Source organism: Phocoena phocoena, chromosome 14 (assembly GCF_963924675.1).
Source record: "Phocoena phocoena chromosome 14, mPhoPho1.1, whole genome shotgun sequence".
In the NCBI taxonomy this organism is placed as follows: domain Eukaryota; kingdom Metazoa; phylum Chordata; class Mammalia; order Artiodactyla; family Phocoenidae; genus Phocoena; species Phocoena phocoena.
The window spans coordinates 504,321-531,132 of record NC_089232.1 but is presented as its reverse complement, the minus strand read 5'-3'; the positions used below and the strand labels follow the sequence as shown (position 1 = coordinate 531,132).

The 26,812-nt window shown below is 54.8% G+C and overlaps 1 protein-coding gene across 1 annotated transcript in view; it reads left to right on the top strand.

Annotated features, from left to right (window-relative positions):
* SH3RF3 (SH3 domain containing ring finger 3) overlaps nucleotides 1-26,812 on the top strand; it is a 201,904-nt gene that overhangs the window by 84,827 nt on the left and 90,265 nt on the right. The window contains exons 2-3 of the mRNA XM_065891475.1: nucleotides 490-512; nucleotides 12,894-13,125. Coding sequence (XP_065747547.1) covers nucleotides 490-512; nucleotides 12,894-13,125 — 255 coding nt within the window. The remainder of the gene's footprint in view (nucleotides 1-489; nucleotides 513-12,893; nucleotides 13,126-26,812) is intronic.

Here is a 26,812-nt window from a genome sequence, read left to right as displayed (position 1 = left end):
TCCACATGAGGCTCCCAGCTGCCCACCGTCATGCGGCCTGGCAGCATGGCTCTCCTCGCCCCCAAATCTCTGTGCATGTGAACTGGAGAGACTAACGTAACTTTGGGGGCAGGAATGTGACGGCGCCTCACATGGGCACAAAACGTCCTGGGAAGACACCTCTGTGTGCCAGGCTCCTCTCCTTCCCAAGGCTGTTCCTCTCCCTCCTGGTTCTCTGCTCTCAGTGGCGTCTCTGTGCATCTGTTTGCTACTTCACCCCCACCCAGTGCTCGCCAGAGTCCCCAGTTTCTAGGCCGAGTCACTGGCAGACCCCCACCGAGCTTAGTGGATCCATCTGGAGATTTCTGAGGAAAGAGTAACTCCCCATGAGGCCCAAACAGTGGGGTTGATCAGCAGGCGGGCTCTTCACTAGGACTTTTCCAGTGGGTGAAGATCACTGGGAGCTTTGCCTTGAGAGAAGAAACCAGTGACCCCAGAGGTCAAGACTAGAACCAGTGCCTGCTCCCGCCCCCGCCGCTCTGCCTTCCCTGGGCTCCTCCCGAGACGGTGGCTGCTCCCCGTGCATCTGGGGCACAGCTGCCACTAGCTGCAGCTTCAGGGAAGCTTAGGCAGAGAGGCTCAGAGCTTCCCGGGCTGCATGAGGGCAGCGCTCAGCCTCATTTACAGCCAAGATGGGAGAAAGCAGAGGAAGGGAAAACACACCGCAGGAGCCTCCACCTCAGCGCCCGCCCCCCCGTCCCCCCCCCCCCCCCCCCCCCCCGGGCTCTCCCATCTTCGGCGGTTTTGTGGTGTCTGGAGCTCAGCAAACAGAAGAAGAGGGGTATGTGAAAGTGAATGGCATCCAGGAGTCTCTCTGGGGAGCCTTCAGCTTTGGGTCCAATGGGTTCTCGGATTACCAGTCACTGAACCAGGCCTTGAGAAGGGGATGCCTTAAGGTTCTTGGCCCTTAAGAAGTGTTTAATTTCGTCCGGAGGAAGCAATGGTTAAAAGATTTTCAAAGCAAGTACGTGATGAGCTGCATGTGGCCTGTACCAACTGGCTGTCTCCTCCTGCTCCGGGCTGTGGAGTTTCCCTGATGGAAAGTGCCAGAAGCGTCCTCTGCCCAGCTTCTGTCACGCTGGAATGTGTGCGGTCAGCCTGCCCAGCTCGGTGTGGGTTTGATTTCAAATGTTACTGTAAAACTAAAGAGAAACGGCAGACTCCTCCTTGTGCCATGTCTCTCTCTGTCTTTTTCCTTACTTTTGTCGTTCATTTTCTCATCTTGGCGTATCTCAAAAAAGTATCAAGACTTTCATCCTGTAGATTTTTCAAGTCCTGTAAGCTCTGTGTGTCTTATTATATAAGTAAATGTTCCGTCTTCATCACAGACTTTGTGAGAGGGTGCCTGTGTCCGCCTTGCCACTGTTACACGCTCGGTTCCTCATGCGGTACCTGTACAGAGGAGTAGCCAGGAAGTGGGTGGGTGATGGATGGAACAAGGTGGATACGTCAGATCTGCACACAGACGCACAACAGATGCCACCGCCCCAGCCCCATCAAGATGTGTGTGTGTGTGTGTGTATGTGTGTGTGGACAGGCTCTGTGTTGGGGCTGGGAACCCTCTGGAAGGATCTTTGAGTCCCTCATCGCTGGTCACTAGCACCTTGGGCAGTATTTATCATGGGAGCCCCGATAAACGTGCTGAGTACAGGTGGTGCCGAGGGTCAGCTCGTGGCCCAAGCCCATGCGAAAAGCCAGGAATTTGGAATCTTCAGTGTCTGTGGTTGACTTTGGACCAGAATCTACAAAGGACTCCTCAGCTTTTCTCTTGAGCACAGGAAGGTGCTCTTTCCAGGATGACAGAAGATAAACCAAAAGGCCATGCTGTACGCCTGGAGCTCCGCCGCCCTAAGCATCGGGAATCATGACGCTGAGATCTCTCCGTACTGAGCATGCACCCTCCTCCTGCCCCCCGGGGGGCTGGGCCGAGCAAGGGCCAGGAATTGGCCATCACGGGAGCCCGAATTTGTCATCAGTCACAGCCACCCAGCCGCTCCTGCCTCTTCCTCCCCTTTTTTCTCTGCCCTTTTGCTTCATAAAGAAACAGACTTGAGGGACTTCCCTGGTGGTCCAGTGGGTAAGACTCCACGCTCCCAACGCAGGCAGCCCGGGTTCGATCCCTGGTCAGGGACCTAAAGCCTGTATACCACAGCTAAGAAGTCCACATGCTGCAACTAAAGATCCTGCATGTTGTAAGTAAGACCCAGCGCAGCCAAAATAAATAAATAAATATTTTAAAAAAAATTCCATGGTTTTTTTCAAAAAAAAAGAAGAAAGGAAATCGACTTGAGTGTGAAAAGAGGACTTCTCAAAGGTGGGCCTCACCAGGCCTGCTGCCCGTCCTCCCCGCCTGGAGTGTGTCCCCAGAAGCTGCAGGCTTCACACCCCTCCAAGGTCTCCCCCGGCCCCTCCAAGGTCTCTCCCTCCGACTTAAACTGTGAAGCCCGTGCTCGCTGACTCTCCGATCCTCTTGCTGGCGTGCTTGGTCCACAGGGCTCGCTGTCTTCAGTGTGCCGCAGGTACTAAAGGCTTATTTTGTATATCTCTCTCCCCTTCTGAAATGTGTGTTCCCACGGGGCAGAGACGTTTTCTATTTTGTTTCTGGCGTGTAAGCAGTTCCTAGAACTGCGTCTGGTACATGTTAGGCGGCCATTGTACACTCGGCAGGTGAATGAATATGAACAACAGTTCTTAAGAGTCTTTTGTTAAGACTCTGGGAGGGACTGCGGCTCCCCGGCCCTCCCTGCGGCCTCGTGGCGATCTGGGCCCGGGCAGAACTGGGCTGAGCCGTCCACACCGAGCTGCGGGTGCCTGTGGGGCGGCAGCGGGTCCAGGACGCTGACTTTGCTTCCAGCTGCGCTGAGAAGATGGTGTGATGTCTGCCGACCCTCCGAGCGCTCCGGTCTGGCCTGTGTTTTGGCCGAGGCGGACTGTAAACAGCAGCAGCAGAGGCTCTTTACCAAGAGGGCTGCAGCCTGGAGCCCCCCCTCGGCCTGCCTGTGCCCTGCCGCTCTGGCCCCCGTGGCCTCTCTGGGCTCGGGGTGGGGACAGCCAGTTACCTGCCGTGTCCCCCGTGCTGTGCTGTCCCTGTCTCACAGGAGTGCACGCCCTATAGCGCCGAGTCTGGTCTCGCAGCAGGTGTCGTGAAGGCCGAGCCCGCTTCCCTGCGCCTGCAGCTCAGCTCGGATGAAGGGCAGCTCCTCTAGCAGGAGCAGCACAAAGCCCCTGGACGGCGCCGCTGAGCCCTGCCCGCCCCCAAGACTATGTGGGAGCGAGGCAGAGCCGGCCCACCAGCAGCCCCCCCCCCCCCCCCCCGCCCCCGTGCACGGGGCCCCAGGCTCCCTCGGCTCAGCCCCTGCTGGACGGAGGCGGGTGCCTCCAGTGGTGCTGGGCTGCCTTTCTCAGCTCTCCCTGCAGTGCTAAGCGGGCTGGGCCGCCCACGGTGCGCAGGACCTGCTTTAATCTGCCAGGCAGGAGGCGGGAGCGTCTGCCTCTCTGCTCAGCGGTCTCACGGCCTCCCAGGGTCAGCAGGCGGTGGCCCAGTGCCTGTGTGGGCGGCAAGGAAAGCCACGCTCTTGAATTTTACATGGTATGTTAATGGTGTCCTCACCAGCGTTTGGAAGCATTTCCTGCCATGCATAATAAATGATCGGAAACCGCTGGGTTCCTTTGAGCTATTCTCGTGGGGGAAGGAAGGGTGAAGCCAGGCCTTGGCATGACAGCCAGCAGAAGGCAAGTGCAGCGTGGCTCCCCTGCCCCATCAGTGTGGGGGTGCTGCACGGCAGGGGGCCCTGGGCCGCGAGTGTAGCCGAACCTGGCTGGCTGGAGCGGCCACCTCCCCTGCGTCTGCTTCCTGGCAGGTGCGCCACAGGAATGGGCACTGGCGCCCAGGGTCTACCCCCTTTCACTCTAAAGTCACACGGGAGCGTGAAGGCGAGAAGGGACTTCCCGTGGGCACGACAGCACGTAGCTGGCTGGCTCTCTAGCACTCAGAATATGTTTGGAGCAAAGCTGCACCAGGAAGTTTCCCCCTTTCCGTCTTGTAACTGATGCTGCCACATAATACCAAAAGATGATATGTCGGGGAGTTCCCTGATGGTCCAGTGGTTAAGACACCACGCTTCCACTGCAGGGGGCACAGGGTCCGATCCCCGGTTAGAGAACTAAGATCCCACATGCCATGCGGCGTGGCCAAAAAAAAAGAAAAAAAAATTGTCCTCATCAGATTTATCGGCTAAGGTCTTTGTTTCCACAGAGCTCGCCTGTGTATACGTTTTGTGTTCATGTGATATGGACAAGTTTGGAGGACACGTCCCATCTCGCTTTCTGACACCAACATGTAACCACGCATCGGACTTGCTGCTTCCAGGCACTCGTGTGAGCGACAGAGGGATGTCCCCTCGTTTAGGCTCACAGGATCCCTGGGAGAGAGGCACTTTAAGATGCCCATTTTGCACATGAGGAGACGAATGTGGCAGAGCCAGGCCCTTAAATATGTTGATGCACAGCCACCCCCAGACTCCTCCAGGGCCTGGGATCTGCTCTAACGCGGGTCTCCCTTCTGGCCCTCAGAGCTGGATTCCTAAGGAAACTTATTTTGTTTTAAACCTGGATATTTACAAACACCTTATTTTCCCCTTACCTTCCTGTATTACTCTTTTTTTTTTTTTTTGGTAGCATTGAAACAATGATGTTTTAAAAAGTATTTAAAGATAATGTGGTGTTTAGTGTGGGCTGAAATAAGGGCCTAAAAGGAACCTTCTGGAAAAAAGGACAGATGCTGATGGGAAGCCTTTGCTTTCCTTCCTGACACCCAGGCCTTCTTCCAAGGTGGTTGGAGATCCTAGTGCAAGATCCCCTCTTACCCCATAAAGCAGGTTCTGGTGAGTGGACTTCCCGCAGGAGGCCGGGTGGAATGTGTCGGACATATGACTGGCTGAGCATCCCGGGATCGAGGCCAGAGCAGTCCTGGGGCTGGGGGGGAGCCCCTCATCCCCTGCGGGGAGCACCTGGGCATGCACACCACCAAAGAGACCCCTCCAGGGACTCCGTCACACTCTCCTTTGGTAACCACTGTCCAGAATGTGACTAGGAGCTTCTCCCAGTCAGCCTGCAGTATGGGCGTGTCTTCCCAGAAAGTGGAAAAATGAGCAGTTCTTCTCTAAACTGGATAAATGCAAACACAGGTGTGGACCCTCCCGGCCTAATGGTCAACGATCCACCTTTCCTTTTCCTTCCATGCTAAACAGAGAAGGATCAGGGCTCTGTTGGGGGTCCCCCTCTCTCCGATGTGGGTGGTGGTGAAGAGCTAAGCGTCGGCCCCCTCTTACCCAGCCCCATGACATCCTGGAGCTGACTTGCCTCTTAACGTTCCTCACTTAAAAAGTGGTAGTTATGACTCCTACTCCAAAGGGTTCCTGTGAGCAGTAATCAGGTTACCTGGCATGCGTGGCTCGGGGTAGCAGCTAGATAAGCGGTCGCATTGTTCTCAGGGGCAGCGTGAGTGGCGGGTGTGCGCTGGGCTTGGGAGGCAGACCGCCTAGTGCCCTCACCACCTCTGGGACCCGGGCGAGTTACTGAAAGGCACCGTGCCTCAGCTTTCTGCCTGCAGAGTATCAGTAACAAAGGCCAGCCTCACAGGGCTGCTGTGAGGATCCGGTGGGTTGTACGGAGTGCAGCCCAGGTGCTCAGGAGAAAGCGGCCGGTCCTGACAAAGGGGTGACAGTGACTGTGAGTCAGGATAAAGGGGGTCCTTTGGAAGCAAAGCAGGGGAGAGAGGGTGTCACACAAGGGTTAGACTTTTCTGATCTGACTTCCATCTGATGCGATATAGAGCGGGCCGTGTGCGAGTGCCAGGCCGGGACGTCCTCACTGCACTCATCTGACCTGTATTTCTGGTGGAGAGGTGGGCTCCTTATTGGCCATCTTCTATACTTAGAAGCGTCTGCCTTTTCTAGGACCATGTCCAGGCTCCTGGAACACTTGTTTGCCTTAGCATCCTCCACGAATCTTCTCCCTAGAGGCTTCTCCATTAAGACAAAAAGTTCCCTACATACCACCAGTTTTAGCCTCTTGGTGTTCCTGGGAAATGCGGGAGGATGGGTTTGATGACCTCTGGTGGGTGAGCCAGGGCTGAGCAGAGAGCCTGCTCCGCACGTGGCTGGGCGCCCTGCTGCCCTGGGATGAGGGGAGGCTCAGGCTCTGAAGCTGGCCGCTGCTCCCCTTGACCTCCTACCTCACTTTTCCATACTTGTCAGAAGAACTGTGATTTTCGTTGTGAACCGGGCGTTACAGAGCACTCCTCCCCCAGCGGGTGCGTGGGAAGCAGAGCCCAGCACCGGCCCAGGGTCTGCCGCCAGGACCTGTGGGGCACGTGAGGCCTCCGGGGTGGGGACGGGCGGACAGTGGGGCGGGGCAGCCCCCAGGGACCTGCGACGAAGGTGCATGGGGAGCAGGGGCTTCTGGGCGGGGAACCTGGCTGTCGGCCCTCTCGCTCCCGCGCGGAAACCCAACACAGACACAGGGCCGGCTTGGAGGTCATTCTGGGTCGGGTCATCCCACGTGGGGGGCGGGGTTCTCGAGGCTGGAGCGAACCCAGCCCGCCCCGCCCGTCTCCGCCTGGCCTCCCGCGTGGGCGGCCTGCCTTGCGCCGCTCCTGGATCTGCGTGTCCCCTCCGCCCTCTGGCTGGCGCCCACGCGGGACCAGGCGCCTCTTCGTGGAGCCGATGCGCCATCCCCTTGGTCGGGGGCGGGAGCGCAGGTGGGCACTCGCCGTCAGGCCGCTCAGGGACATCTCCGCGCTCCTCCGTGTGGAGGCTCCGAGGGGCCGTCGTGGGGAGGAGCTGAGCCCGGACTGCCCGGGCCGCCAGGATCTGAGGCCGCCCCTCCCCCCGCCCCAGAGACTGCGACACGAGGGTGCCTGAGAGGCTCCTCCCGCTGCGTCTCCATCAGCGCACACACTGACTGGAAACGCGGAGGTTGCGGTGGACACAGGCCGGAAAGCGGCCACCGCCACCAAGACAGACCAGAAACGGGGAGCTTGCCGTCGACACAGAGCGTCGTGAAGCTGTGTCGGCCGGAATGCGGCAGGCGTTCTCTGGTCCTGTGGGAACTTTGAAAAGCCGGTGCCCAGGGACACAGCAGTGTTGTTGGGAGCTGCCGGCACTTTTGACGCCCGCGGGCCTCAGTGGACTTGGGATTGGGCCGGGCCCTAAGGGAGCGCACCGAGTAGTGGAGGCCCTTTCCGTGTCACGGAATGAAGGTGACCGTGTCCCCGCCAGCAGTGTCCCTGGGGACCCTCATCAGCGTGAGCCCGAGCCTGGCCACGTGCAGACTGTCCAGTGTGAGTGCGCCCACTGTCTGGCACAGTTATCCTCACTCCCAGCATTTCCACGAATGTGGGCCGTAAACAGCTTCCAGAATACCAGGAACATGGGTGAATCCGCTGCCAAGGGAGTGGAGCAGAAACTTGAGAAGACAGCCTTTGCCCGAGTTGGGAACAGGAAAAAAAAAAAGGTGAAGAAGAAAAAGAAAGATACGCCTGTTCTTTAGGCGTCCTGAATCTCACTGAAACATGAAACTCAGCTGAAGGCAGCTTCTCCCCTCGTGGTCACATCACAGGGCAGCCCTTGGTGGGTCCTCAGCCCGCCTGCGTGGGGACACATTGTGCGCTTGTCTCAGTCGCATGTTTCCGTGACCTTCTGGGTGGGGGATGCTTTACTCCCTGCAGCACAGAGCCTGGTGCGGGACCTGGTGCAGCGTGCTGTTCCATAAATTCTCGGAGAAGCGAGCGTCCAAACACGAGGAAGGAAGAAATCATCAGAATGAAAGGGTCGAAGAAAGAGCTAGGATCCAAGGGTAGCTTTTAATAAGAAAAAGGGAAGAAGGAACTTGAAATGTAACCAACAAGAAAAGTGAAGCCCAGGGACCTTCCAGCTGGAGTGTGAGATAGTGACAGCTTCATTACAGGTGAAATTTGTAAACTGGGAGACAAACAGGGATGTTCTGGTTAAATACATTATTAACGCGTGCCTTTTCAGGTAGTTGTAAATCTGAGCGTGTCCGTGTTAGAAGGAAAGTACGCGTGTGACAACCTCCACGGCGACGTCAGAGTGAACGGTTTGGCTTGATGAGCATAGAAATCATAAATTGCACCTCACATCCCCCGGGTTAGTCAGGATACAGGCCAAGCTGCTGATGAGAAGATCCCAAAACATGGCGGCTCAATCAGGATAAAGTTTCCTTTTTGCACGTGACATCCAGGCTGTGCTCCACAGCGTCATCTGAGGACCCGGGGCCTTCCCTCCTTTGCTCGGAGTGTAATCTTGGTGGAAAAGGCTGCCCCTGCCCGCCCCCACCATGCTGTTCAAGCCACAGGAGCGGAGGGACAGGAATTGGCATTTCCTTCTAAATGGCGTTACAGGGGACTTCCCTGGTGGTCCAGTGGTGGGGACTTCGCCTTCCAATGAGAGGGGTTCGGGTTCGATCCCTGGTCGGGGAGCTAAGCTCCCACATGCCTCACGCCAGAAAACCAAAACATAAAAAAAGGAGAAGCAACGTTGTAACAAATTCGATAAAGACAAAAAAAAAAAATGTCTTTACCAAACACAACGTGGGCTAGAATTGGCACAAGTCCCTGTCGCTTGTCTCCACTGACTGGAATTTTGACGTGTGGCCAAGCCTCTTTGCGAGCAAGGCTGGGGGGTGGGGTTCTTAGCTGGTGAGCTTGGCCCCGGTTGAAACTTGGAATGTTCTCCCCGACAGGAGGATCAGGTGGACTCGGGGGACAACTGGCTGTCTCTGCTGCCTCCTCAGATCCCGCGACGCTTGGTTGGTTGGTGCTGGGCGCTCTCTCCCTGGGGCCCGCTCACGCTGCAGGGACCTCACCGGGCTGTGTCTCCCCAGGAGGCCAGGCCCTGGGTCTCCATCTCCAAGCCTTCGCTCAGCCTGGCTCCTCTTTGAATGATCACTGGGATTTCCGGTCACCTGGGCCCGCTGGTGTTAGCAACAGGATTTAGAGCTGCATGGATCCTGGACCTCCCATCCTGGGAAAAGTCCTTCTAGCCCGAGGCCCTCAGCCAGGCCCTAGTCTGGGGATTGGCTTGGCAGCCCACAGGGTTATCCCTTCGGTAGGTGTTTTGAGCGTGTGCTCTATACGGGGCCAGGGTCAGGGATGCAACAGCAAATGAAAGCAGGTGGTGTCTGTCCTGGGGGCAGATAGTCCCGGGGCCCCCACTGGTAACTCGTGTCGCCCGGGGAGCAGCGTAGGAGAACCGGTGTGTCCTTCCGGTCTAAAGGCTGAGTGAGTTCCTTGTCCACACTCTTCACCCCAACTTGCTGGGGGGTTGGGCAGTGAGACCTGGTCTGGGGCAGCGCCCTCGGGAGCCTCGTGGGCAGCTTGGTGCAAGCAGGGCATCTGTAAAGCCCGCCTACCTGTCGATCCCACTGAGACAGAGCTGGGGCTGCTGTGCACGCGTGAGATCCCCTGGCTTCTGCACGTCCGAGTCGTGAGCCGTGAGATTGATGGCATCTGTCTTCATTATCACGAACGCCCCACGGGGTGGCTGTGTTAATTATCCTCTAGGCATCCCAGTTGCATTTTCCTTTCATTGTACTTTGTTTCCTGCATGTCTCAAGCCTCCCGAGGGGGGCTCCATGGCAGTGTTCAACTGGGCGGTTCCCAGTGAAGTGCGCGGTGAGACCTTAGAGGGCCCGGCTGCAGAGACCCCGTGGACGTCCTCAGCCTGGGCCGGGGGCTGCTCCCAGGGGTCCTCTGGCTGCTGCCGTGACGTCTGTGGAGTCTTCCCCTGTCAGAGCGTCCGGCTGCCCTGGGGCCTCATCGTGCACTGATCTGCTCATGTCATCAAGGTCTCTGAAGATGAGAGGCTGGAGGTGCCGAGAGCCACCCGCTCTGAGCGGGGCCGGGCTGAGGGGGCGGTCCAGGGGCAGCTGCCCCTCTAGCGGCGTCTCTTACTCTTCACTCCCAGGAGCGCAGCCCGAGTGTTGAAGCGGCTTCCGCCCTCTCCGTTTGCGCCGGCAGAGGCTGGTCTTGGCGGTCTGGGGCGGGGGTTAGTGAGGGGTGTCTCCCGCGCTGCCTGTCTGCGCCCGCCTTCGCGCTCTCTCGCCGCCTCCTGGTCCGCTGCCCGCGGGAGCCTCAGCGGCGCGGCCGGAGCCGGCGAGGTTGCCTGCTGGCTCCCGCCCCGCGCTCTGACCTCGGGGTCAGGGCGGCTGCCTGAGGCTGTGGCAGAGACCCGCTCCTGCTCCGCCCGGGAGGTGACTGGCGCCTCTCCTCCGCTCGCCCCAGGCTTCGGTCGGCTTTTCCCAGATCCAAGGCACGCGGCTCCCAGCGGTTGCCGGGACACATCTGTCGTCGGCCCCTCTCTCACTCGCCTCTCTGCTCAGCGTGTCTCAGGAGCGCCCGGGGCGGCCGGGCAAGCGCTGCGGACTGTTCTGGAGTCCCCGGTTTAGCGGGGGCACCACGGTGGGCGGAGGGCGCCCTGCGGACCCCAGGAGGTGGGGGAGCGCGGGGCCCAGGGCCAAGGCGGGAGAGGGGAGGGCAGGGCGGTGGGGTGGAAGCCGGGCGCGCGGGCCCCCGGAGGGCCCTGGGCGGCGGGGGTGAGGCGCGCAGGGCTAGGCAGGGGTGTGGAGCCTGCAGTTGGGTTGACCCGAGTCACCCCGTGGGAGGGAAGTTGGAAGCGCAGAACTTTGAGGTCACAGCCAGCCTAGAGGCTGGTAGAGGCCGGCCCGGGAGGCCGGGGCCCGCACGCGGATCGGCTCGGGGGGGGCCGTGCCCGCTCTGCAGAATCGGCGGAGGACAAAGCCCCCCTGAAGGTCCGGAGTGTGGTCCGCACGGGTCGGAGCTGGGGCGGCACCTCGGTGCCTCTCCGCTGACCCTCCGTGTGTGCCCGCGGCCTCTGTGTCGGGGCCGTTGGGTGGGGGGCAGGCCCGAGTGGAAATTCGGCGTCCCCTGCACAGGGCGGTGTGGAGGGGCGCGGGAGGGCGTGGCGGCGCGCGGCCCGCAGGCGTGGAGGGTGGGTCCCGCCCTTCTGCTCGCATTTACCCCCCCACCCCCCGCTGGCCTCCATCTGTGGCGGTGAGAGAGTGGCTCTCGAGCGTGGCCCTTGGGGGGGGGGATGTGAAAGGATGGGGGCGGTGCGCTCCCCGAGCCCACGCTCCCGGGCGGCAGGAGATCCCCCGACCCCTCTCACCTTGATGGGTGTCCCAGCTTCTCCAGGGTCACTGGTGAAACACGCCCATTGCGAAAACAAAGGCTTCTAGTTGTGACGGACTGAAAGTTCACGTAGGACGAGGAAGCTCCTTTCTTTTGGGAAGTTTAACCTCAGGGGCCGGGCGGGGTTCAGACGGACGCTCAGCCAGGAGCTCTGGGTGGGCCCGTCCTGAGCACCCACCTCCCAGTATGACAACCAGAAATGTCTCCAGGTGTTGCCAGATGGGGGGCGGTGTGTGTGGGGGGACCGAATGTCCTGATGGAGCGCCGCCGGCAGGGCTCGCTGCCCTCTGGCCGTGGAGTCGCGTGGCTCTCTTTCTCTCCTGGCCATCGCTCTCCCTGAGCTCGCCCGTCGTGCCCCCAGCACAGAGCTGGCTGTGGCTTTTCCCGCTTGGGTTCTTCCAGGAAAGCCATCTGTTGCTGCTGTGGCCCTGGCTGGTGGTGGCCGAGTGTCCCTCTGCCGCATGTCCTCTCTCCACTGCCGTCCCGGGTGTTGCGGAGGCATGGGCGCAGAGGCCGGCCTGAGTGCTGTCGTGTCTCCTCGGAGAGCCTCTTGTATGCAGCGGCTTCGGGCTTCGTGCCTCTGTGTAGGCGGATTCAAGCACCAGAGGGATCCCTGGCCGGGCAGCCCTGGGGAGGAAACATGGCCTCTGTTGGGGAGCCATTGGGTGTGGACACAGGGACGAGGTGAGGCTCCGTGTGCTTTTCCTGGCGGGCAACTTACCTTTGACAAGGCTGCTCAGCTGAGCGGAACTTGGCTGCTGCAGAGAAGGGGGAGAGAAACCCGGACCCCTTGTTGCTGAAGAGCAGGGAGCCCAGGGCTCTGCTTGTGGCCGGATGGCAGGTCAGACAGGTGGGTGGGTTGGCTGACCTTTGACAGGAGGGTGGGAGCATCCCATGACCTGAAGAGGATCCTTGTCTCAGGCTCTTGAAATTGTACTTGTGGACGAGGCTGTCGTGGCCTCAGGAAGCTGGGAGCCATGGCGGGTGGGAGGCAGGGGTCCGTGATGGCTGGAACCCCTCGTTAGAGCTCTCAGCCCTGGGGGTCCCTTGTGGACCTCGAGCCTGGGCCCCTGGCTGTGAGGCAGTGACATGGGAGGGTGCAGTACGGTCCTGCAAGTCTGTCTCCTCAGCTCGAAAAGCCCCTGGATGCACGTTCTGAGTTGCCGTGGAGGTTCAGGGAAGGGACACTGTGGCATGGTAGTTGTCGGAAATCTGGCGGATAGAAATAGCACCCAGGGTATGACGGGTCAGCACGGAGTAGTGAGTAAAACTTTCTGGAGCCAGAGCCCGGGCGGGGGGATTCCGTCTCCTTCCGGCGAGGGGTCCCGTCTCTCTCTGCGCCTCGAATGAAGGTCTCCCAGCACCCTCCTCAGCGTCCTTCCAATGCGGAGCGTGGCAGCCCGCGTGGAGGCCTGCGGCCTGTCGCGGGACCCTCTGCAGACCCCCTGTCCCACAGGGCCTGGCCCCGTGTTCCTGGAGTGGGGGGCTGCTCCCTTGAGGTATCTCCCCAACCTGGGCTTTCAGACTTGGGGGCCCCTCAGACCAGGTGCCAGACGGGCTGGGTGGGCAGCTGCTGAGTAACCGCTGTGTTCTGCTTCCAGAGCCTTCCCCAGCCATCCCCCAGCAAAGCCCTGCACAGCTGCGAGGGAAAGGAGCCCGGGGGCCTCAGGCTCAGCGAGGGGGACGTCATGGTCTTGCAGCACCGGGTGGACGAGCGCTGGTACCACGGCCTCCTGCCCGCCAGCCACGTCCAGGGTGTGCGGCCCCTGCCCCAGGCCCCGCCCCAGGGCAAAGCACTCTATGATTTCGAGGTGAAGGACGGAGACCAGGACAAGGACTGTCTGACCTTCGGCAAGGTAAGGTGGGTTCCAGCGCCGCCCTTCCGCCGCAGCCCCCGCAGGGAGCCTGGGCGTAGCGCGGGGCCCTCCCTGTGCCTCCCCGCGGGGAGAGCAGTGGTTTCTCCTTCTGAGGGTCTGCGGGGTGGAAGGAGAGGGCACCCAGCCCCCCAGGCGTCTGCAGGTATCGGGAGCGGGGCCCTCGTTACCTGAGTCACTGTGTCCAGGGCTTATGGGCCCTGGGAGGGGGCTTGCTGGGGAGACTGTGGCAGAGACCCCTGCGGGTCCTGGGAGTGGGAGCCGGGCCCAGAGGCCAGCCCGTCACACCCTCTTGGAGAGCACAGGAGGGGGATGCGTGTGCCTGGGCCACTTGAGGTGGCCAGTGAGGCCACGGGACCCGCTTAGTGACAAACCAGTAGTGTTTCCCGTGCGCTCGTCCCAGGGTGGGGGTGAGATGTGGAGGGGCCTGGTTTCTGTCCTGCCGGCCTCGGGGGTGCAGTGTGGAGAGGACGGAGGTGGCGGCCTCAGGCCTCGTGAATGTGCCTCCTTCCTGGCTTCCTCACCTGCTCCCACCCCAGGGCTGGGAGGGCAGGGGCACCTGGAACTCTGGAACACCCGCTTCTCCCCGATGGCAGTAATGAGTTACCTCATCGATTGATTAATTACCTTCATGACTGCCCGCCAGGGTCCCTGGGGAGAGGTGGGAGCCTGTCTTCCCAATGTTGAAGCTGTTGTAGGAAGGGAGACCCCTTCCAGGGCCCAAGAGTGGGCTCCTGTCTAACACTCGGAAATGAACCGTCCGAGGAGACGCACGTGCTGATGGAGCAGGAGACTTCACGGGGAAGGGGCGCCCGGGAGGAGGGCAGCAGGTGAGGGACCCAGGAGGACTGCCCCGCCACGCGGCTTGCGGTCTCAGGTTCCTTGGTGATTGGGTTTGTTCCCGGGTTGTCTTTGGCCGGTCATCTTTCTCGGCCTGTATTTGGTCTGCGTCAGGGCCCTTCCTGGTGGCACACACATCTCTCAGCCAAGATGGATTCCAGTGTGAGGGTTTCTGGGAGGTTGGCAGAGCTTATTCTGGGCTGGCGGCGCCTCCCTCCTTCGATCCCTCCCAGATCCTTCCAGCCGGTGGTAGCGTGTTAGTTCCGAGTTCCCGTCATGATCTCCTGTTGTGAGAGAACTCACGCAAGTGGTTATTACTGTTCCTGGCCAGCACGGTGGCTTTGGTCGGCGGCTCCCTAGCAGAGCACAGCGCTAAGAGGCTGCGTCGCTCGCCCGAGGCTGGCACGGGCCTGGCCCTCCTCCATCCTCGTGTCCTGTGTCTCTGTCAGTCTCTTTCCACACGCAGTTGTCAACACAGAACTGGGTTCCAGCTCAGATCCTGACCTTGGAGTGCACGTCCAGCTCCCTGTGATTGTGTCCTCTGCTCAGAGCAGAGCTTGGCTGTGGTGCCAAGCCGTCCACAGGGCTGTGAGCACCGTGCGCTCCATTTTGAGCACAGTTGGCCTGTTCTGCGCAGGCTGTCGCAGCTGCTATTTATGTCTCGTTCCATTGTTCAGCCTGACGAGGAATCATCTGTTTTCATTCAGGGTTTCAACTCTTCCCTCTTCCTTCCATCAAGGCGTTCTGATGCTAATTCCAGTTGTCACCTGGCCCTGCAGGTTCCCTGGATGCAGGGTCAGGCCTCCCCCTCCCTCGCTCCCTCTCCTCCTGAGTGAGGCTGGAACGCAGCCTGCAGAGTGCGAGGCCAGGCGGACAGAGCCCCTCGTGCTCGCCCCTCTGCCCAGCCCACCCTGAGGGAGACCCTGGGCTCTCGTGCTCTGTGCCGTCACTCAAGATCGAGAGCAGGGACCCAGCCACCCCTCAGGGTCGATCGAGGCCTTGTAAGGAGACAGACCCGTTAGGGGCTGACAGGGACAGGGACAGACACAGGGCCCTGCTCACAGCCTTGGTGGCGGGAGGCTCACCCAGTGGACACATGCAGGGCCGGAGCAGCCAGCGTCTCCTGGTGAAGGCCTCCCGCTCCGTGCGCGAGCCTCTGCTGGGACTCTCAAGTCCAGGGCAAAGACCAGAGCCCACTGGACAGGGGACGGAGGGGCACCTGCCTGCTCATCCCACTGGGAGCTGTGCTGTATCCGGGGAGCCTGACTTCGGGTGGGAGAGGCAGGAATGGCAAGTCCAGGGGACTGTTCCTGAGAGCGACGGTCTGTGCGAGTCACCCAGGAGGTGTGCGGGATATCTGGTCAGGAGGTGGTCAGTGTTTGGTATTTCAAAAGAAACGTTAAAGCCACCCTTGTGGGAGAAGTGAGAACTCGGGATGGCTCCCTGAGACTCGTCCTGTGGTGGGCGCTGCTGCCACTTTGCGTCCCGGGGCGGGGATGGGGGTGGGCAGGTCCCGGTGCCCTGGGCTGTGCGGGCAGCGCTGTCGAGGTGGGCGGTCCTCAGGGCTCCCCGGGACCTGACCTTTGAGCTCATTTTGGGGAGCGGAGGTGTGGGAGCTGCTGGGCCACGCATCCCTCGGGCTGCTCTTCCAGGGCTAGCTTTCTGTCTATGGATTAACCTGCGGGGCTGGAGGCCCCCGGGTGTGATTCCGGTGAAGACCGTGCTTTGACCCCCCCACTGTGTTCACACACGTGTTTCGCCAGCGCCCGCCCCCCGCCTTAGGTTAGGGCGCAGCCCCCTCACCTTAGGTTAGGGCGCAGCCCCCGCACCTTAGGTTAGGGCGCAGCCCCCCCGCCCCCGCCTTAGGTTAGGGCTCAGCCCTGTTGCCCGAGCACCTCTTCTTTCTCATCTCTCCCCTCGAGACGCCTCCAGCCTCCGCATCCCCACACGGCAGCTGAGGGATTCCCTCCACCTGCCTGGAATGCTGGTTCTCACAGCTTCCGTTTCGTCACCTGAAGTGACCACGTGGTCCGGGCCAGCGTGGTTTTGCCTCCCGGGAATGTTTTGTTGTTTGGATATGTTCCCTTCTGGACTCAGCAAGGGAAGCAGCGGTGTCTAAAGTCCATGGATGGTGCTAACTTACCTTTAAAAAACTTCACTGTGATGGGATTGATGAGGTTTAAAAAGGCTTGAAGCATGTGCATCAAAGCAAGATCTTTACCTCGCTGTCAGCTTTTGAGCAGTCCTGTTAAAATTGCACTAATTCAAGTCATTCTAAAACCAAAGTCTTCGTTTAACTGAAGAAGAGAATGAATAATTACTTCTTGTAAAGCAGCTATAAAAAGCACAATTTATAACTTCTTAGCAGTCCCACTCCAAAAACCTGGGCATGTGCGGATAAAAAGACAAAGGAGACAGTGCAGTGTCCCTGCTCTGTCAGCCGGTGGCTCCCAGCTGTCCCCCGAGGCCCGCGTGCGCAGTGCCTTCCACGTGACGGGGAGGGGCTGCGGTCAGGGGCTGCGGGGTGCAGGGACCTTGCACTTGGGATCCCCTGTGTGGCCTCAGCTCTGTGGCCTTAGGAGCCCATGTGTGTCTCATCTCAGAGCCATCTGCGCCTGCCCTGCAGCAGAGACTGGAGACCCGCCATCACTACGCCGGCTCCTCGGAGAGGACACAGGCCCCGTGGGCACGCGACAGCCCCCGGCTCGTCCTCGTCTCACACCCTCCCACCCGCCCAGCCCTGCACGGCCGGAGAGGTGCTTTGAGTTGGCAAAGGCCTTTTAAAACACCACCAGCTGTCCTGACTTGGGCAGACTTCCCTCCTGCTGGTGTCACCACAAGACCCTTCCACGTGATCCTCTTAACACCTCTGAGTGTTTAATCGTCCGTCCCTGACGTGGGGATTCTCTCCTTCGTGAATGAACCTAGCATTAATCCCAAACTATGTTCCTCTGATTGGAGGACAGACGTAGGTGGTTAGAAATCAAATATATTTGAGGTTTGGACTCTAGAGTGACACGGGTTCAGATTGTGACACTTTCACTCTTACACGGTGATTTGGGGACATCAACTTCACCTCTGAGTCTCTTTTTTGATGATAAAATGGAGTTGATAGGATTCAATGAACAAAGGCATTTAGGGAACCAACCTCAAATTAGGCACTCAACCATTTCTGGCTTCCACCCTCGCTGGCTTCCTGCTCTGTCAGACGCGCGTCACTTTTTGTGTTGGCCTGGGACGCTCATGGCGGGGGAGATGGGCCTCCTGCACAAACCCCCGCTGCCTGGAGCTGAGACTCTGCGGACGGGCGCCTGTACCTGTATTGTCCCAGTGGCTGCATCTTGGAGAGGGTTGCCCAGCGGTGTGGAACCCCTGAGCCCTTCTTTCAAGGCCGCCGTGCCCATCGTGGGCAGCCCAGACCCACTGCATGTCCTCTGTCCCGAGGGGCAGTTGGGATGCTCTCCGGGCTGGAAGGCTCGGGGACCTAGTGACCAAAGCGGGTGAGCCTGAGGGAGCAGGCAGTGCTGCATTCTGCTAGGGCTGGGCAGCTCCGGGACCCGCCCTACAGCTGGGCAGCAGCCTGCGGGCTCCTCCATGGAGGCGGCTTTCCTAAGGGGACCAACCCCCCAGAGGCTCAGAGCAGGTTGGGCTCTGAAGACTGTCCCTTCTCTGGGTGTCAGGCGGGGTTGGAGGTGCCCTCCCAGCCCCCAGCAGCGTCTGGAGCTAAGCTGTGGTGCACAAGCCAGGAAAGAGGGCACAGCCCAGCAGCCGGTCCCTTCAGAGCCTCCCCTGGGACCCTGGAGCCATTGGGGAGGGGGGGGGGGTCTTGTGCTGTGTCTGTAGCAGAAGGTGCAGGGAGTTTGTGAGCTCTTTCCTTTGGGATTTTCCCTTTTCTCTGGGACCAGAGTGACCGGCACTCTGTCTGCGGCTGACAGTGAGGGACTGTCAGGGATGGGGCAGCGCGAGGTGGCTGCGGCCGTGGCCCGGCTGAGCGGGCGTCCGCGCTGAGCGGACAGGCCGCGTGGCCACGCTTCAGAAGGGCCATCCTGGTGTCTGCCCCTCGGTGCCTCTTGGAAACCACTTGGTTGCAGTAAGAGGAGCGGAGGTACAGGGAGGCCCCCGGGAGGGCGGGCAGCCGGCCCGTGTCCAGGTCCCGTGCGTGTGATCTGCCCCACGGCGCGTTTAGGAAACTGTCAGGCCCCAGAGGCTGCTTCACTCGGAGCTGCTGCGGGAACTCTCCAGGTACTTCGGGCCGGGCCTTCGGAGTGTGAGATGCACCTTTGACGTGGTGTTGAGGACCGTGCACTCCGCCAGCCACGCTCTGCGGACTTCTGGGGGGAAAGAGACTCCAGCCCCCTGGCAGGTCAGGGAGGGAAAGCCTCAGGCCTCGGCTTCCTAACAGCCCCATCTGTTTGCAGCTCGGCTTTCCCCCTGGTAGGAATCACATACGAACACCAGGGAGTTAGGTGAGTTAATCAGAAATGCAGTTAAGGCCCCTTTAGGTGGTGCCCGACTCCTTTGCAAGTGCGTTGCCCACTGAGCCTGGGAGGGAAGGCGGTCCACTCCTCCCATAACCACGCTGTGTTCAGGGTCGCACAGGACCACCCCAAGGCCACCCCCTTCCAAGGGGGCTCTGCTGCTGGGCCCTGGCCTTTGGTGTCCCTCAGAGCTTGGAAATGGGGGGATGGGGAGGCGGCACAGGGAAGGCCCCCACCTGCGAGAGGAGCGCTTGCAGAGGAGACTGTAGGTGAAGTTGTCGTGCGTCTGAAAGTGAAATGATGTCGTGGGAGCAGCTTTTGTCCAGAAAATCCTTAATGCTGCCAGATTGGCCCAGACCTTGTCTGCCCCGCTGCCATCCCTCGGAGCGTTGTGGTGTCCGGAAGAGGCCCTTTGCTCCTCCGTGCCGGGCAGCGCTGGGGACCCAGGGCACAGGCCAGCCTGCCCACTGTCCGTCCACAGCCTCGCTGGCCCTCAGCCAGGCCCCGTCACGCTCCACGTCTCTGGCTGCTTCCCTCCTGAAACAGGAGAGTTGAGCACGAGGCAGAGACGGCACGGTACGGCGGCAGATCCTGCAACGCCAACTCCGTGGCCCGGCCTGGAAGGGTGCGCAGAGCTCCCCGCTCGTCCGTCCGTGCGGCTCGGGCCCGCCCTGTCGCATGCAGTTAGGGTTTGGGGCGGGCGTGTTTCTCCGCATTCCCAAGAGGCCACAGAGCAGGTGCCTCCCCTGTCCTTGTCCTTGTGAAAGCACCGGCCCCGGGGTTGTGAAATAGGACTGCACGTCCGAGGCCTGACGGGGATCCAGGCATCGCTCTCCCGGTCACGCGTGGACGGCGGGAGAAGGCGTTGACTGCAGGGCCGCGGCATTTGGTGCTGGCGGCTCTGCGGTGCTGCCCGGCGCTCAGCGCTCCCCCCCCCACCCCGCCCGAGCTTGTGTCCCTGGTGAGAGCTGGGTTAGCGGCAGAGCAGAGGGCGGGAACCCCTCCTCCGCGACCTCGGGAAGTTAGTCACTTGCTGGTGTTCTGGGTGTGGCTGCCCGCTGCACAGCCCGGCCTCCCCCAAGCTGCGTGAGCTGGAGAGGAGCGTCCGGTCCTGCTGCGTCCTCGGGTCCTGGCCCGGATTTGCGTCTGCTCATGTCGCGGCCTCGCCGGAGCAGTTTGACGTGACTGGGTTCGGGAGCCACGTGCTGCACTTGCCTGCGAGTGGGTGCTGAGCTTCCCGTGGCGAGGGGTGCTTTCCTCCTGGTGCCGGACACCTAGGCGATGCCCGGGGGATGCTGCTGAGCAGGGGGAGGTCCAGCTCGGCCCCTCGTGGCCCTCGGGTGACGACAAGCTCCCCGGCCTAAGAGGCGGGGCTCCTTTGGGGGCAGCTGTCCCTTACTTGGAGCTGTGTCTGCTTCTCCGTCACCGGAACCTCCTGGGTGGCCCGCAGGGAGCTGGGATCCTCAGTGCAGTGGTGACGGCGCGGCCCCTCCTGGCCTCCTCAGCCGCATGCTTGGTGCCCACTTCTCTGGTGTGCTGGGCTTCACACTCTTCACCTCGTGTCGGCTTCCTCAGGATGTGACGTCCCTTTAGAGGTGCATCAGGGCCACAGGCAGGATTCAGGGCGTGCCGTGGCTTGTCCACACCGGAAATACTGTGACCTTAAAACAAGCTTTTTATCTAAGTATAGTGTAATGGACCGACAAGTGTATTAATCAAAATTATGCAGCTTGGTGGTTGGAAAGAATATGTCCTATAATCACTACCCAGTAGGGAAATGGTGGGGTGCCAGCACCCCAGCTTCCCTCCGTGTCTTCTAACACCGTAGATGAGCATGTCTGTCTTGAACTTGCAATAAACAGATGGTGCAGAACCTACTCACGTGTCCAACTTTGTTTCCTCTCGACGTTACGTGTGTGAACCGCACCTATATTGTGAGTGCTATGGTCTGTTCACGTTCATCAGTCTGAGGTACTTTTGCTATTTTTTAAATAGACTTCGTTTGTAGAGCAGTTTGGGGTTCATGCCTGAATTGAGCAGAAGGTACAAGGTTTCCCGATACTCGTGCCCCCCCGCACATGCACAGCCGCCCTGTTATCCACACCTGCCCCCCAGATGGGACATTTGTTACAACTGATGAACCCACATTGACACTTTGCATTCCCCAAAGCACATAGTGTACATTACTGTTCACCCTTGGGGTTACGTATCCTGTGGGTTTGGGCAAATGTGTAATGACACGTATGCACGTGTGTAGTATACAGAGCAGTTTCACCGCCCTAAAATCCTTTGTGCTCCACCTGTTCCACCCTCCCTCCCCCCAACTCCTGGCAGCCACTGTTCCTTTTACTGTCTCCACAGTTTTGCCTTTTCCAGAATGTCATATAGTTGGAATCGCACAATCTATATAGCCTTTTCAGGCTGGCTTCTTTCACTTAGTCATATGCATTTAAGGTTCCTCCCTGGCTTTTCATGGCTTGATAGCTCATTTCTTTTTAGCACCGAATAATATTCCATTGTCTGGATAGACCACAGTTTATCTACCCGTTAACCTACTAAAGGACATCTCGTTGCTTCCAAATTTAGTTGCTATGAACATCCGTGTGCAGGTTTTTTGTGTGGATGTAAGTTTTTAACTCCATCGGGTAAATGCCAAGGAGTGTGATTGCTGGATTGTATGGTAAGAGTGTGTTTAGTTTTGTAAGAAACCACCGAACTGTCTTCCAGAGTGGCTGCGCTATTCTGCATTCCCACCAGCGGTGATGAGGGTTCCTGTTGCTTCACATCCTCACCAGCGTTTGGTGTTGTCATTGTTCTGTGTTTTGACCGTCCTAATAGAATGTAGTGTTATCTCACTGTTGTTTTAATTTGCATCTCCCTGATGACATACGATGTGGAGCATCGTTTCATGTGCTTATTGCCATCCGTATGTCTTCTTTAGTGAGGTGTATGTTAAGGTATTTGGCCCATTTTTAAATCGAATTCTTTGTTTTCTTATTGTTGAGTTTTACGAGGTCTTTGTATATTTTGAATAATAGTCCTTTATCAGATGTGTCTTTTGCAGATATTTTCACGAGTCTGTGGCTTGTCCTTTTATTCTCTTGACAGCATCTTCCACAGAGCAGAAATTTTTAATTTTAATGAAGTCCAGCTTATCAATTCTTTCTTTCATGGACCAGTCTTTGATGTTGTATCCAAAAGTCATCACCAAACCCAAGGTCATCTAGATTTTCTCCTGTGCTATCTTCTAAGAGTTGTATAGTTTTGCATTTTACATTTAGATCTGTGATTCCTGTTGACGTAACTTTTGTGAAGGGTGTAAGGTGTGTCTAGATTCATTTCTTTTTACAGGTGGGTGTCCAGTTGTTCTGGCACCATTTGTTGACGAGACTGTCTTTGCTCCATTGTCGTGCTTTTCCTCCTTCGTCAGAGATCAGTTGACTACGTTTATGTGGGTCTATTTCTGGGCTCTCTATTATGTTCCATTGATCTGTTTTTATATCCTATCACCAATCCCACACTGTCCTCAGTACTGTAGCTTTATAGTAAGCCTTGAAGTCGGATAGCGTCAGTCTCTATTCTTTTCTGTCAGTGTTGAGTTGGCTATTCTGGGTCTTTTGCGTCTCCATATAAAGTTTAGAATCAGTTTGTCAACATCCACAAAAAAGCTTGCTGAGATTTTTATCGGGATTGCATTGAATCCAGAAGTTGAGAGGAACATCGTGACAGTATCGGGTCTCGCTACCCATGTACGTAAGACATCTCTCCACTGGGTTCGTCTTTGATGTTCTTCACCAGAGTTTTGTAATATTCCTCATGTAGCTCTTGTACTTATTTTGTTAGATGTATACCTAAGTGTTTCATTTTTTTTACATGCTAATGTAAACAATATTATATTTTTTAATGTCAAATTCCACTTGTTCATTGCTAGTACGTAGAAAAATATTTAACTTTGATGTATTAATCTTATATTCTGAAGCCTTGCTATAATTGCTCATTGGTTGTAGTTTTTTGTTGATTCTTTCAGATTTTCTACATAGACAATCATGTAATCTGCAAACAAAGACAGTTCTGTTTCTTTCTTCCCAATCTGTATACCTTTTGTTTTCCTTTGTTGTTCTAATTGCGTTTGCTAGGACTTTGACTATGACATTGAAAGGCTGTGGTTAGAGGGGACATCCTTGCTTGTTCCTGATCTTAGGAAAAGCTTCACGTTTCTCACCATTAAGTATGATGTTTAGCTGAAGGGTTTTGTGAACGTTCTTTTCAAGTGGAGGAAGCGTCACTCTGTTTCTAGCTTACTGAGAGGTTTTTTTTTAAAATCATGAATTGTTTGATTTTGTCAGATGCTTTCTCTGCATCTATTAATGTGAGGATGTGATTTTTCTTCTTTAGCCTGTTGATGGTGATGGATTACAGTAATTGATTTTTGAATGTTAAACCAGCCTTGCATATCTGGGATAAATCCTAGTTGGTCATGCTATATAGTTCTTTTTATACTTTGTTGGATTCAACTTGCTAATATTTTATTGAGGATTTTTGCAGCTATGTTCGTGGGAGACATTTTAGTTTTCTTTGCCTACTGTGTCTTTGTCTAGTTTGTATTAGTATAATTCTGGCCTCACAGAATGAGATAGAAAGTAGCCCTCCGGCTTCTGTCTTCTGAAAGAAATTGTTAGAGAATTTGGCGTAATTTCTTCCTTAAATGTTGGTAGAATTCAGAACCCATCTGGGTCTGGTGCTTTCTGTTTTGGAAGTTTATTAATTATTGATTCAATTTCTTTAACAGATACAGGACTACTCAGATTGTTTCTTGTGAGAGTTTTGGCAGATTGCGTCTTTAAAGAAATTGGTCCATTTTGTTTATTAAATTTGTGGGCATAGAATTGTTCATAATATTTCTTTATTATCCTTTTAATGCCCATGAGATCTGTGGTAATGTCCCCTCTTTCATTACTAATATTAGTAATTTGTGTCGTGTCTCTTTTTTTCTTGGTTATCCTGGTTAGAAGCTAATTGAGTTTATTGATCTTTTGAAATAAGCAGCTCTTTGTTGATTATTTTCTGTTGATTTCATGTTTTCAACTTCATTGATTTCTGCTCTAATTTTTATTTCTTCTTTTCTTCCACTTACTTTGGATTTAACTTGCTCTTCTCTTTTAGTTTCCTGTGGTGGAAGCTTGCTTTATTGATTTTAGATCTTTCTTCTTTCCTGATATATGCATTCAGTGTTATAAATTTACCTTTAAGTACTGCTTTCACTGCAGCCCATAAATTTTGACAAATTGTATTTTTATTTTCATTTGTTTGAAAACATTTTAAGATTTCTGTTGATGTTTCTTCTTTGAACCAAATGTTATTAGAATTGTGTTAATTCCAAGTATTTTGGAATTTTCCAATTATCTTTCTGATATTGATTTCTAGTTTAATTCCGTTGTGGTCTGAGAGCAGACATTGTATGGTTTCTGTTCTTTTAGCATTGTTAAGGTGTGTTTTATGGCCCGAAATGTGGTCTATCTTGGTGAATGTTTCATGTGACCTCAAAGAAAATGTGTATTTTGCCATTGCTGGATGAAGTAGTCTATAGATGTCAGTTATATCCAGTTGATTGATGGTGGTGTTGAGTTCAGCTTGGTCCTTACTGATTTTCTGCCTGCTGGGTCATTCATTTCTGATAGTGGGGCATTGAAGTCTCCAGTCTGTAACAGTGGATTCACCTGTTTCTCCTTGTAGCGCTATCGGTTTTTGCTTCTCGTGTTTTGACACTCTGTTGTTAGGTGCATGCATGTTAAGGATTGTTATCTTCCTGGAGAATTGACACCTTTATCATTATGTAATGCCCCTTTTTATCCCTGATAACTTTCCTTGCTTTGAAGTTTGCTTTTCCTGAAATTAGTATAGCTACTCCTGCTTTCTTTTGATTAGTGTTAGCGTGGTATATCTTTCCTTATATATATATCTTTATATTTAAAATGGGTTTCCGGTACATAACATACAGTAGGGTCTTGTTTTTTTGATCCACCCTGACCATCTCTGTCTTTCAATTTGTACGTTTAGACTATTGCTATTCAAAGTGATTATCGATATTGTTGAATTAATATTTACCACATTTGTTTTCTTTGATTTTTGTTCCTGTTTTTGGTTTCCATCCTTTTTTTGCCTTTTGCAGTTTTAACTAAGCAATTTAAATGATTTCGTTTTCTCTCCTGTCTTAGCATATCGGTTGTACCTTAAAAAATTTTTTTGTGTGGTTGCCCTAGAGATTGCAATATGCATTTACAACTAATCCAGGTCCACATTCAGATAAAACTACTGTTTCACAGGTAGTGCAGTTACCTTATAATCACAAAATAATCCTAATTCCTTCCTCCTGTCCTTTTTGTCGTTGCTGTTATTCATTTAACTTATATATGAACATATATAAGTGTATATATTTATATATATGATATACATATATATGGTATGTACATAAGCATATGTAATTAGATACATTGTTGCTATTATTATTTTGAACAAACTGTTTTTTAAATTTTTCCTTTACTTATTCCTTCTCCAACCTTCTTTGTTTATGTAGAATCAAGGTTTTGACCTATGTAACTTTTCTTCTCTCTAAAGAACTTCTTTTAACATTTCTTGCAAGGCAGGTCTCCTGGCAACAAATTCCCTCAATTTTTGTTTGTCTCAGAAAGTCTTTATTTCTTTCTCACTATTGAAGAATTATTTTTCAGGGTAGAGAATTCTCAGTCATTATTGTGTCAAATATTTCTTTTGTTCCTTTTTTTCTTTCTTCTCCTTTCTATATTCCTGTTATGTGTATATTACACCTCTTGTAGTTATCCTGCAGGTTTTGGATATTCTGTTCCGTTTTGGGTTTTTGTTTATTTTCTTTTTCAGTCTTTGTTCTCTTTGCTTTGCGGTTTTGGAAGTTTCTGTTGAGACATCCTTAAACTCGGAGATTCTTTCTTCAGCTGTTAAATCTACTAATAAGCTTATAAAAGGAATTCTTGATTTCTGGTACAGTGTTTTGATCTCCAGCATTTCTCCTTGGTCCTTTCTTGGACTTACCATCTCTCAGCTTGCATTGCCTACCTGTTCTTGCATGCTGTCTGCTTAAGTGTGTTAGAGCTCTTAGCATAGTTGTTTTAAATTCCCTGCTCGATGATCCGACACTCCTGCCGTATCTGAGTCTGGTTCTGATGCTTGCTCTGTCTCTTCAGACTGGTTTTTGCCTTTTAGGATATCTAGTAATTTTTTTTTCCTTTTTGATATTTGGACATAAAATGTACCAGGTAAAAGGTACTGCTGTAAATAGGCCTTTAGTGACGTGGAGGGGAAATGTTCTGTAGCCTCTCATCCTGTTATTAGAGCCCCGTCGTGTAAGGAGTTGTACCTACAGGCTGTGAGCTCTACCTGTGCATCTCCACTTTGCCCTCCTCCTTAGGGAGGACAGGCTGGCTGGAGTGGGCTGCAGTTGGTTACGGTACTGGTCGATGTACCATACTTTATCTAACCAACCCTCTCTGGCTGTGCAGTTGTCTCTAGTTTTTCTCTGTTGAAGGAACGCTGTAATGAACATACTCGGAGCTGAATCTTACATGTCTGTGATCTTCTCGAAAGAGTCTCTAGAAGTGTTTTTGTCAGATTAGTGGATATGCAGCTTCTTGTGTTTGATAGGACTTGCCACACCACCGCCATAAATGTATATCCCCACCAGAAATGATAAAGTGCTTGTAGCCATCGTGCTGAACACGCTGAGCGGGCTTGTGGTCATCCCTGCTAATCTGATGAGACACCAAAGACCAACGAAGGGAGAAGGAATTTTCCTGTCTAAAATTGTACTTTTTTTGAATATTAGTCAGGTGTCACGTTTTTAAATGTATTTAACAGCAGTTTGCTTTTCTTCCTTTTTTGTGAGTTGCCTGATTTTTGCCCCTGGCCTGTTTTTCTTTTAAAGTATGTGTCTCTCTTTACTGCTGTGTCTCTTACGTCCTTACGTAGCAAGGATATTAGGTCTTAGTCTCCAGTTTGTCCTGCAGGTATTTTTCTAGATTATTTCCTTTTTTGTTTTCTTGCTGTTCTTAACGTAGAGAATTGCATTTTTCTGTAACCAAATCTTTGTTATTTACTTCTTAAGACCATTCCCCACCTCAAGATTAAACATCTATTCACATTTTCTTCTAGGTTATTCAGGGTTTTTTTCTAACATTTAAATCTTTAATACTTAGGGAATTAATTTCGGCGTATACAGTGAATTAGAGAATTAACTTTGTTTTTTTAATGATTAGCCAATTTTAATCACATTTTCTAACTGGTTATTGCTGGTAGATGGGAAACCCAATGATTTTCATGTA